The following is a 12,662-nucleotide window of genomic DNA, read 5'->3' as shown; positions in this document are numbered from 1 at the left end:
AATTTCCTTGGCCTTGGACTGGGACACGACTGGGAACGTGTCTGATGAGCTGCTGCTGGACAACTCACCTGGTCACACTGCGGACTGTTGTCATTGATATCCAGCACGTGGACGTCCACGGTGACCGCAGCCTCCGACTTCCCGTCGGTGGCGATGACTCGGAGCGTGTATCTGTCTTTGGTTTCTCGGTCCAGACGTTCCTTCACGATCAAGCCCCACTCGCCCTCGTCCTGCTGGATGATGGCGAACTGGCCCAACGGGTCGCCGTCTGCGGGAGCGAGGAAGATTGATACCACAGCTTATGTTCCTCGTAATTTACTGAATAATTGCTTGTGTTTAGCTGTTGATTACAGGAATAACTACAGGGGAGACAAACACAATTTAGCCCCAATCACAAGGGAAATTGAAAAACCTAATTGTGAAAGTTATTAAGGTTTCTGCAGGTTTCAACAAGATAAATGAAAGGTTAACAGATTTGAATGAATATCAGTTTGTTTGTGTTACTTAGCAGGTGACAAGAGTAATTCAGCTCTTTTCACTGTAGGTATAGTTGCTGTTGTAAAATATATTATTATATTTACAATTTAATATTTAGTTTTGAATTGACACAAGTTAACTTTAACTCAAAATAGATTTTAATACAGCATTGTATTGTTCTGTGTGCCACACACCAGTGAAAGATACATTTCCATTAATGCCTGGATAATAGGACAATAAAGTCTTGAATCAAGTTGGACAAGTTTTACCTGAACCCTGTAAATTCCACCTGTCACTTCAGAAGGTGGAGGAACCTGACAAAAGCTAGTAAATACATCCCAGTTATAACTGACACTAACAAGAAGATGTGAAGTAAAATAACTAGTTCGATTTGCTTTTTCAAGGCAAGTGGTTTCCTATAGATTTTTAAATTAGATAAACTACGTGTTCCATGTTTGAATTCATTGTTTTCTTTCCTCGATCTCAAACTTGTATCTTTGAGATAAAAACCTTAAAGCTTTTATTGTCATGGACTAGACACAGTCTGTACGGTGCAGATCTGTGTGACGTCAACGTGTTCGAGACATGTGACCTGTAGATGAAGCCGCGACAGATGTTTTACCTGCTTGTTGAATAAAACCACTTCAACCTCAGAAATGTTCAAATCCTCTTGTGACTGACGTGTGGAGTTGTTTTGTGGGTTTTGTTTGGCGGTAACGAAGATCTAATCAGCTGCTACAGTCCAACAGCAGCCTGCAGCGACGGTAGGAATATGTACTCGTATCATACCGTGAAGGACAAGTACGTCAGACACTAAATTTCAACTAATTGCTCTGTTTATAGCAGTTGACACTTGTTATTTATGACACTAGAAACATTTACTTTTGCTTTGCACGTAAATCACGGGAATAATTAAATGTTATTCTGGTGTTTCGTCAAAACCTTCTCAGGTGGTTGAGTTTTAAAATTCTGTTTAAGGCCCTGAAGCAAAACTTCTGTGTATGAATTTTGTATTTTGTTTTGCGAGAAGCTTGTTGTTGCAGACGCACTCTCCTGAATAAGTACAATCATCACATGAATCATTCTGGTGCTGGGCAACTTTAATATCCCCAAGATTTTCTTCTGTTTGTTTTTGACGAGACGCGTCAGACAAACAGACCGTTTATAAATAATTCCAATGCAAATATTCCCCGGTTACTCTTTCCTAAAAAACACTGTTGTGACAGCGAGCCCCTTTAGATCTGCCCAGGTTCGACTGTCTGGAGGAAAATCGTAGATTTGCATAAGTACAAGGCTTTGTTTTTGTTGTTAGCCGCAGGGTTTCAAGTTGGTAGTTCTGCTTTGTCGGCTCGTCAACCGGTTTCCTCTTTGTGTTTAATCCGTAGCTGAGGAACATCAACTCTCAGAGGTCTACTGAATATTAATTCCACCTCAATAATGTCTTGATGAATCCCACAGAGAAGCAGCAGGACGGGAACAAACACAAACTCGCTCTCAGAGAAAAACTTAATGATCACAGGTAAAACCAGAAGTCAAACACAATTACACACACAGACACACATTTCCTGGACATCTACAGCTGCACTGCACCGTCACTGGCAGGTAGAGTTTAAAGAGCGGTGAGAAAGTGAATTACAGTAGTTGTACGTTAGCAAGAGCGAGCTACAATTCCTAAATTGATTAATCTGTTGTTTTTCAATGGGTTTAAACTGATCAAGGTGATACAACATGTTTTTCAAATGCACAAAACACACATTCATAAAAAACGCACCTGTGATGTAACACGTCACAAGCCGGTTCTCCAGAGACACGTCGGCATCTGTGGTTGTCATGGAGACGATGACTTCCCCTGGACTGCTGTCCTCCACCACCGAGCCGTGGTACACGTCATCGGAGAACTTGGGCGGGTTGTCGTTCTCGTCCATCACCGTCACCTCCACCAGGACGCTGGACGACAGCTTGACGTCGCCGCCGTGATCTGTCGCCACCACGTTGAACCTGTAGACTCTGGTGGTCTCGCAGTCCGTCTCCCGCGTGGTCGTGATCCAGCCGCCCTCGCCGTCGATGGAAAACACCTCCGTGACGTCGGCAGTGGCGTCATCAGAGAGTGACTCCAAGGTGTAGGTCACAATACCGTTGTTGTCGGTGTCCGGGTCATTGGCGGTCACCTGCGGGTCAAAATGAGCCGTGGTTGAACCATATGAAATAAATATCCTGACAAGCTGAGACATTTAGAGATTGTTTGTTAATATCACTTTAATCTCTGCACTGTCAGGAAGTGTTTGATTTTGAGAAACAGGAAACTGGTAAATATTTGGCTTAAAAGTTAATATGCTTAAAAAAAACAACTTCATCACTTCAGCTCTATTAAAAACTGTTGTTTCCTGTTTCTTCAAGTAGTAAATACATTGGATGCAGGATATCAATATGAATTATGGAGATAAACGGCTTCTTTCATGCTTCTAGTGTTTTGCTAATCAGATCGATCTGATAAAGTTGATTGATGTTCTCATTAAACTCCGACAGAGAAAACAATAGTTTTTCAGAAATCAGTGTTTTTCTTTTCTCAACATCACCGTTAAACTCTCTCTCCTTCTCTCACCTGTATGACAGTGGTTCCAGCCGGCATGTTCTCAGCCAGGAAGGCTCTGTACGGGCTGGCATCGAACACCGGCTGGTTGTCGTTCACATCCTGGACCTGGATACTGACGGACACCAGTGAGGCCACGTCGGTCCCGTTGTGGTTCCCCTGAGCGATCACGTCTATCTGGTACCACTTCGTCTTCTCGTGGTCGATGGTCTTCTGCACCAGCAGAGTCCCGCTTTCCTTGTCCAGGCTGAAAACTCTGTCCCTGTTGCTCTCCACCGTGTTCCCGTTCACCAGGCTGTAGATGAGCGGCGTGTTGGAGTTGGCCCTCACGGAGCCGATCTCCGTCCCGATGGGGACGTCCTCGGCAGCTGAGAAGGTGTAGAGAGGCTCTGAGAACTTTGGGAGAGGAACCTCGGGAGAAACCACTTTGACCTGGACGGGGACGGTGGAGTTGTAGAAGGGAAGGCTGCCGTCCCGAGCCTTGACCTTGAAGTTGAAGATCTTGTTCTCTTTGCCCACGAGGCTCTCTTTCACGCTCACGACTCCGGTGAAAGGGTTGATCTCAATGATGTCTTCGGTCACCTCTTCGGCTTCGTCGACGCTGTACGTGACGTCTGCGTTTTTGCCGTCGTCTGCATCGTACGCCATGATCTGAATGACCGGGGAGCCTTTATTTACCGTTGACTGAATCGACACCTGGTATTCCGACGCTTTGAACTGAGGCACGTTGTCGTTCTCGTCGGTGAGAATAATCTTCACGGTGCAAAAGGCCACTTTTCCGCCGCCGTCCTTCGCCATCACTTTAATAGCGATCACCCTCTGGGCTGGGTTCTCTCTGTCCAGCGGCTGTGTGGTAACGATCTGTCCGTCAACGTCGATGGCAAATTTCTCGTCGGCGAGTTTGTTGATGATGGTGTAGTCCACGCTGCCGTAGGGCCCGTCGTCAGGGTCGATGGCAGCCAATCGGATCACACGAGTCCCCGCCTCGGCGTTCTCGGCCAGCTCGGCCTCGTAGACGCTCTGCTTGAAGTACGGACTGTGTCTGTTGCTGTTAATCATGTCGATATTGACCGGTGCAGTTTTCTGAAACACGCCGTCAGACACGGCCACTGTCAGGTTGTAGTAAGGATCCAGGTTCCTCTTGCACACGTTAGAGAAGGAGATGATTCCCGAGGATTCGTTGATGTTGAAGTAACGGCCTTCGTTTCCCGAGAGGATTTTGTACTTGAGGTTATTCAGGTCGCCGGTGTCGGGGTCCGAAGCTTGGATCTTGATGACGATGTGGCCACACTTTGCCATTTCATCCAGATTGGCTCCGTACTGGGAGGTGACAAAGTCTGGTGGGTTGTCATTGACATCTGTGACATTTACAAACACGCTGGTTTCACTGCTGAGAGGAGCAGAGCTGTGGTCAATGGCTTTGATTTTCAAAGTAAAGTGCTTTGTGTTTTCATGATCCAGGACTTGTTTTGTGACGATCAACCCGCTGCTCGGGTCGACGTCGAAGAAATCTGTCTCGTTTCCCTCAGTTTTCATTATCTCGAAGGTCAAATCTTTATTCTGACCAGAGTCCCTGTCGGAGGCAGACACTTGAATCACTGAAGAACCAACAGGAAGCGCTTCAGCAATGTTCACGCTGTACTTTGGCTTCGAGAACACCGGTGCGTTATCGTTCACGTCCTCCACTTCGATTTCTATCGAGGCCTCGGAGAAAGCTCCGGTCACAGAATCTGTCGCTCGGACCGTTAACACGTGCATCGTCTCACTCTCGTAGTCCAGCGGGTTGGTGATGGTCAAAACGCCCGTTTTGAAATCGATGTGAAAGTGTCTCGAGGCGTTTTCCTCTTCAAGATTGTAGATGAGCCGATAGCCCTCTGGATTTCTGGCCTGGACGTGCAGGATGGTGGTGAAGGTCGGGACATTTTCAGGGACCTTCAGCGGGTAAAGAAGAGTCTGGAAAACGGGGTTGGTTCGATTCCTCACCTGAATAGCAAGCTGCGCCGTTGTGGTGTGAGTGGGCTCAGCCTCGTCCACAGCCAAGACCCTCAACACGTACTTGTTCAGGGCCTCAAAGTCCACCGGCCTCTGAAGGGACACGTCGCCGACATCGGGATCGATTCTGAACAGGTTGTAATCTTCCTCTAGTGAATACATGATGGATCCATTTTCCCCCAAATCTTTATCGACGGCAATTACTTGGTATAAAACATCTCCCGGTTCTGTGTCCTCAGTAATCATCATTGAAAACGGTAGATTTAGAAACTGTGGAGCATTGTCATTGACATCATCTATGAACACCTTGACCTGAGCTGTGGCCGTCCTGGCTGGGGTCCTCATGTCTTCTACCTTCACCACCACATTGTACACGTCTTGCTCCTCCCTGTCAAAGGGGACGCCCGTTGTTTCAAGAACGCCCGACGTCTGGGACACTGCAAACCTCCCCATTGGGTTTAGCACAGAATATAAAAGAGGCTCGTTGAAATGGCAGCCTGTTGCTTTCAGTGCCGCTAACGTTTTGACCGTCTTGAGGTTTTCTGTGACGCTCGCTGAATAAACGCTCTGCTCGAACCCGAGGTCGCTCGCTGTGAGGTTTGTTACATTTATCATGACGGTGGCCGAGTCTTTGTAGAGGCCGTCGGACGCTTTGACAACGAGTTGATAAAACGTCCGGAATTCAGACACGTTGCTCACGGTGATGACGCCGGTTTCGGGGTGAACAGAAAAAGCGTTGTTAAGATTCCCCTCGGTGATGCTGTATGAGACTGACGAGTCGGGGTCATGGGCCGTGACGCGCACGACCTCTGAGTGTCTGACAGCCGGGAACATGACGGACGGCTCGTACACCGGGGCGGTGAACTGGGGGGGGCAGTCATTCAGGTCCAGGATGCGAACAGTCACCTTGGCGGGCTCGGCCGCAAACAGCGATGGCTCCCCCGAGTCCTTCACCTGCACCGTGAAGTGATACTCGGCCCTGGTTTCAAAGTCGACTGGTGAAATTAAAGAGATGGTTCCCATACCGGAGTCCATCTTAAAAACGTTCAGGATGTCGGGCTCGAGGATCTGATACACCAGCAGTGAGTTTACATCTCTGTCAGCGTCGGACGCCTGGATGACCAGAGGAATGTTTCCTTCTCCCATCACCAGGCTGTTCATGGTCGCCGACTCACCGATGTGCCCCAAGTACGCCCTCTGCTGAAAAGCAGGAGCATTGTCGTTCTCGTCCATCACGTAGATGTGGACGAGGGTCCTGGACGACGCCCCGGCTGTCGTGGAAGCTGTGACTTTGAGTTTGTACGAAACACAGTTCTCAAAATCAAGGTGCTGTTGGGTTGAAATCACCCCGGTGGAGGGGTTGATGTGAAACATCCCATTTGGATCTCCACTTTCTATCCCATAATGCACTGCAGCGGGGCTGGAAGCCGAGATGGTGACGACCGGCGTTCCGAAGGTGCTTAGCTCACTGATCTCTGTTAGGTATTCGTCCAGAAGGAAGGTGGGGGGGGAATGGTCTGAGATGCGGATGTGGACGTGGATGGAGCAGAGGTCGCTGCGCTGAGGGAAGCCCTGATCGGTGGCCTTCACCGTCAGGTGGAACAGGTCCTGAGGCTGGAGATCCAAAGGCTTAGAGACAGTGATGGAGCCCAGCTCAGGATCGATGGAGAAGATGTGGTCGATGTTTCCTGCAGGAGAGAAAATAATGTTTTACACAAATAAAATACTCACAAATCTTGTCGTTTTTATCAGGGTACTTGAAGACTTGAAGTTCTTATGATAGACGGTTATTATAAAACAACCTGACAGTTCGATTTTACCAGATTATTGATCTGTATTTTGGTAATTAATGGTTTATGTAATTTATCAAGCAAAACTATGGTTTCAAGTTTTCAGATGTGAGAATTCTCTACTTTTCTTGGTTTTAAATGATTGTAAATTGAATATTTGGATTTTCTGTCAGATGCTCTGTTCTCTGCAACACGTTTTTTTCACCACTTTGATCAATTGTTGTCAATAATTGTCAAGATGTTTCAGCTCTGAAGGTGATAAGGTGTGAGGAGCGTACCTGAGTGCAGAGAGTAGCTGACGTCTGCGTTGCTGCCCATGTCCTTGTCCAGCGCCTTGACGCGGATCACCTCGGAGCCAGTAGGGGCCAGGTTGGAGATGGTGGCCTCGTACCGAGGGCTGAGGAACGCTGGCGAGTGGTCGTTGCAGTCCTCCACGTGAACCACCACCTTCACAAAGTTCCTTTTCACTGGGATCTCCTGGTCACGCACCTGAGGAGGAGCGAGGACATGTTAGAGTGTCGAAAATATTCAGTTGAACTGATAATTGCATGGATGAAAACTGTGTCACTACCATGACAATGAGAGTATGAACAGAGATCATCTCATAGTCGAGCTCCTCCGTCATCACCAGGACGCCGCTCTTTGGGTCCAGGTGGAAGAACTTGGTGCTGTCAGGGTGGAGGCTGCTGTGGATGGAGAACACCAGCTTGCTGTTGGCGTCGGCGTCCTGAGCACTGATCTGCAGGATGTCCTTCCACGGGGAGGTGTCCTCAGGAACCCTCACCTTGAGATCAGAAGAGGACGGGGGTGACAAAGTTTTCCGGGAAAATAATATTGAGAAAAACAACCCAACAACAACAGGGTTTGAGAAATTGAAACTGAATTCTTGAACAGTTATGTTTTGGTTTGAATAACAATGTTTATTCATAATTGTGGTCGGACTGAGGACAGAAAACTTTTTGAGGACAAGAAAATATTGTGTTAGAGAAGTGGCCGGATCAAGGAGGGTGATGATTACTGTGATTAATAAAAACAACAGTGAAGCAGCATCGGAAAACGCTGAAGGATTCAAATATATATGTTTTTTAAATTCAAACACGTTTCATGGAAATCTGTCCAGTATAATCCAACATGAAGGTCACATCTGAACCTGATGTTGCTTTCAGGATTAATGTTAATATTTACTGTTCGTATTATCAGTGTTCAGCCTCCACTCAGGGACACGGCAGAGAAAAGTTTGGGAAATCCTGGAACCGTCTTCGATGAGAAGTCGGTTTGTTTGACTGGTTTTAATGTAGAAATCCCCGACATAAACAATCTCGCTTTGAGACTTTAGTCCCTGTGATTACAGGGAGCTCTGACACACATAATCATACACAACTGTTTCTGTAATAACTCACCTGCCAGCTCTGCTCCTCTGATCTATTTATTCAAACATTACACATCATCCTCTCACCTCGTACAGCGGCTTCAGGAAGACCGGCCGGTGTTCGTTCATGTCCAGCACCCGGATGTAGGCCTGCAGTTTACAGATGGAACACACAGGGTTTCAGACAACAGTCGCTCAGCGTGAGCGACATTAAATATGGACGCCAGCGCTTCAGAGCTGCTTCACATGCAGCACCTGATCTGCTGCCGCCCGCAGGATTGAAGATTAGACTCTAAACCCAAGATTTTCAAATGCAAATGAGAAGATAAATAAATTTGCAGGATATTGTTGTTTAATGCAGTTGGTTCAGCTCAGGGAGGATTAATACACTATTAGTACAATGAGATTAGGGTGTTTTCACTTGTTCAGTGTGTTTTATTTTATCAAAAATATCAGAGCAAAATGGTGTTTTGTTGTTGTGTATTGATTTAGGCTCATGCTACACAACAATAAGTCAACCGGTTTGCCTCCATGTTTGTTTTAATGTAAAAAGAAGGAATTTAGGACGTTTATCTTCTTTCATCCTGGGCCAGAGACCAGTTACTAAAGAACAGATATTCACCTGTGTGGTGGCCGTGTGGTGGCCGTCGGTGACTCGCACCGTCAGGTTGTAGTTGGAGCGGCGAGCCGCATCGAGGCGGCGGGCGATGGAGATGGTTCCACTATTCCTCTGGATGTCAAAGTCCTTTTCTTCATCCCCACCTGAGAGGGAGACAGATGAATACAGAGGTTTATTCCATCAGCAGCAGCCGCTGACCTCACAGTGTGAGAGCGTGCCCAGTCGTCAGATGTGATATCTCAGGTGATATGTCCCAGTCTGCAGCTCGGAGTTTGACTGGTTGTAGCAGTGATGTGTTGTGGCATCGTCCTTCAGCAGCTAAAGAGTCAAAGGAGGCCTGTCGGGGGGGCGCTATAATAAACTTTCACGTCCGTAACTTTAACTGTCGTAACTGCAGCAGTCCAGTTTTCATTTTATGTATTTTTTAACTGTGAGATATGTAAAATATGTAAAGGTGAATCCCCCTTTGACTGACTAGGCCTCAGGCAGCAGGTCAGCAGGTCGACTCCCAGCCGCTCAGAGCTTTTACGACAGGTCATCTCCCTCCTCAATACAGGCACAAGGGCCTGAAATATATAAACTGCCTGCTCACACCAAGGCAATGCACGATGGGAACTTTACACTGCACCAGAGAGAAAGGATGTGTTGCATTAAATCATATGATGTATAACACTTGAACCAACTGAGACACACGGAGCAACAGCAGCAACGATAACGTCAGCAGCGGCAACATTTCTGTTTTGAAACTGATGTGGAAAACGTGGTTTTTAATCACAGTTGCAGCAATTTTATCTTTTTTTGACAACTGGTCCGAGTCGATATCTTCAAATAATCATTTTAAGGACACCCACAATGCTTTCTGTTAAGAAAAAAACTAATTTCACAATAGAAACTTTCCTCTTTTCGTCTAAACCTTGAACTGAAAAGTCTCCAACCGACGCATTCTGGGTTTGAAAAGCTTCTCTGCTCTAAATGTAAAACTCTGGTTTCTTGTTTATTTGCATCACTGATCTTTTATTGAACCTGATTTATCTGATAATTACAAATCATCTAATTATAAATCTGCAGCAACACAGACTCACTCCACGTCCATCTGGCTTCTCTCTCTTCTCCAATTGGCTTGATCCTCTTTCTCTTCCTCTTTCTTTGTTCCATCCCTCCTTCCTTCTGCCTAGTCTTCGTTTATTTTGCTCTCTCTCTCTCTCTCTCTCTCTCTCTCTCTCTCTCTCTCTCCCTCTCTCCCTCTCTCTCTCTCTCTCTCTCTCTCCCTCCCTCTCTCAGTCTCTCTCTCTCTCTCTCTCTGCCTCTCTCTCTCGCTCTCTCTCTCTCCCTCCCTCTCTCACTCTCTCTCTCTCTCTCTCTCTCTCTCTCTCTCTCTCTCTCTCCCTCTCTCTCTCTCTCTCCCCCCCTCTCTCTCTCTCTCTCTCCCTCTCTCCCTCTCTCTCTCTCGCTCTCCCTCTCTATCTCTCTCTCTCTCTCTCTCTCTCTCTCTCTCTCTCTCTCTCTCTCTCTCCCTCTCTCTCTCTCTCTCTGCAGGTTGTGTGTTCATACGTGAGAAAGGTAAACCTCATGCCTGCTCAACCAGATGGTATTTATTAAGACATCCAGCTTGCAAAAGGCCAAACACACAAACACACACACACTTCTATTATGTGATGTCTGAGGCTGCACATTTTCATTTGTGCATGTACACAAAGACAAAAGTGGAATAGATAAAGCTAAATAAATAAATCCCTCTAATATTTAACCGCTTGTTTTTCCACCTCCTCCTTTTATATTATTACAAACACACACACACACACACACAAACACACACACACAAGCAGATACACTAAAGCCTCAGTGACCGAGCTGAACCACTGATCCATGGATCCTCTCTTGCTTCTCCCTTCCCCTCACAGAGTCCTACTCAGGCTGTGCATCTAGGTTATCAGAGGACCTGATCAGCAGAGACGGAAGCAGACGCTCCGCTTCAGGGCGAGTCGAGGAGCCGACCACGAAATGACCAGAGAACAGATGTCCTCCAGAATCTGCTGGCAGGCATAATAAAAGGAGGTTTTAATTCCTCAACCTGTCCTGCATGTGTCGGCCTCGGGGTCTCCTCCGGGTAACCGACCTGACGGAGGAGAAGCTCTGCTCGGGGGGGAACACGCTGTCCTCACCCTGCGCTCGGAGAATCGGGTCAACGTTCCTGCTGAGAGAATCATTTTCTCTGATTTGATCTGCTCTCGTATTATTTGAGTCACTGCTCAGAGGTGGGGAAACAGGTGAGGGTCAGAAATGAAGATCGATCGACTCTGACCTTCGACTCGCTTCGTTCCTGCTGCGTGATACAGTTTGATAACTTTCTGCTAAAGTGAGTGAAGAACAGAGAAAGAAGACAAATGAACAATGTTGTTGTTCTTCTCTGGTTTCTTTTCAAACATCTCATGACCTCTGTGATTCAGATTGCTGCCGCCCCAGGGGATAGGACCTCCAGGGGTTTGGAAAGTACGGAGAAAGTTTGAGGAGTTTATCATCAATCAAAATCCACTCACTCATTTTCAATCTATCAAACTAAAACGTCACATTACTCATGAGAGAATGAAGCTTTCTCTGCTGAGGAAGAACATGAGATACGGTGGAATGTTTCCAAGGTGGAAAGGAGGTCGTCATATAATACTGTCTGTGATAATATCAGCAGGTGTAAATCCTGGAAAAACACTTGTCATACAATATTGCGTTGTGTTGACACATGGCCGTAAGCAAAAGGAACCAGGCTGATTCCTCTGGTGTGAAGGAAAAGGTTTCAAAGGAGGAACAACGAGGTGGAGAGAACAGATTTGTAATGTAAGTGTGTTTGTCCTTCTTTGATCATAAAGTTTAAAGCCAGAACCTTAACTCAGGAGCAAATATCCGTCTTTAAACTTAAAATATACAAGAATGTGTCTTTCACCTCTCAAAATGTACTTTGACTGAATGGCTTTTACTTGGTGCTTTTATGCTAATACTTATTTTTCATCCTTTGTCATTACTTTTAAATTAATTTGAAATATTTATCTGCCGTCTTGATTTTAGATTTAGAACCATATCATTTTGAGTATTTGATTTTAAAAGATATTGTATTTGTTTTTCTTCTTGCCTTTGATGCTTTGTATTCTTGTGTCTACACTGATTACTTTATAATACTTTATAATACTTTATCAACATATTGTCAGGCCCTAATTGGACTTAGAACTACAGTCTCACCCTTTACCCCCTGGGGAAAGATTTCTTATACTTATAAGTGTGACGTGAAGTCGTTTTCATTCTCATTGTGTTTCTATCACAAGCTATTGGAACCCCCTGCTGGAATCAGACCCACAGTCTGAACTCGTCCTCTCAGAGCGGATGCTCAACCCTCCCCCCCGCAGAGGACAAACCTCGCCCTCCAGCAGAGAGCGGCGTCCTCACACCTGCAGGTGCCGACCCTCATCTCATGCACATGGCACCCAGCAGGGAGCCAGCGCACGGATCAGGGATCACAGCGAAGGCAGAGTGATGCTGCATCCATCCACAAACAGACATGCAGCCCTCGCCTGCTACTCGATATGCTGTCGCTGGTGTTCTGCTTCCTGAACGCACCTCGCACATTCACAGGAGGTGTTTCGCCTATTTTGACAAAGAGCCGCGATAGACATCTGTGCTCTGCTGCTGGAGAGGGGAACGTAAAGCGGGCCGATAAATTCCTGATGGTATCGGTATGGGAGAGGAGTTCTGTGACACAACACCCCCCATCTGCCCAGGCTGGGATGTGGATCACTGGCACCTTTTACACAGACGGTTCAGGGCTGGAATGTCGCACCT

General features: G+C 46.6%; 1 protein-coding gene across 3 annotated transcripts in view; it reads right to left on the bottom strand.

The window, feature by feature from the left end:
• Nucleotides 1-12,662, bottom strand: part of fat2 (FAT atypical cadherin 2) — a 73,261-nt gene that overhangs the window by 36,221 nt on the left and 24,378 nt on the right. For all 3 annotated transcript variants that reach the window (XM_034597217.1, XM_034597218.1, XM_034597219.1), the window contains 7 exons: nt 8,841-8,980; nt 8,306-8,368; nt 7,421-7,633; nt 7,128-7,338; nt 3,080-6,747; nt 2,249-2,645; nt 69-268 (listed from right to left, as the gene is read on the bottom strand). In XM_034597217.1, coding sequence (XP_034453108.1) covers nt 69-268; nt 2,249-2,645; nt 3,080-6,747; nt 7,128-7,338; nt 7,421-7,633; nt 8,306-8,368; nt 8,841-8,980 — 4,892 coding nt within the window. The remainder of the gene's footprint in view (nt 1-68; nt 269-2,248; nt 2,646-3,079; nt 6,748-7,127; nt 7,339-7,420; nt 7,634-8,305; nt 8,369-8,840; nt 8,981-12,662) is intronic.

The sequence above is a fragment of the Hippoglossus hippoglossus genome, chromosome 10, assembly GCF_009819705.1.
Source record: "Hippoglossus hippoglossus isolate fHipHip1 chromosome 10, fHipHip1.pri, whole genome shotgun sequence".
Taxonomy (NCBI): Eukaryota; Metazoa; Chordata; class Actinopteri; order Pleuronectiformes; family Pleuronectidae; genus Hippoglossus; species Hippoglossus hippoglossus.
This window is presented reverse-complemented; position numbering and strand designations above follow the sequence as displayed.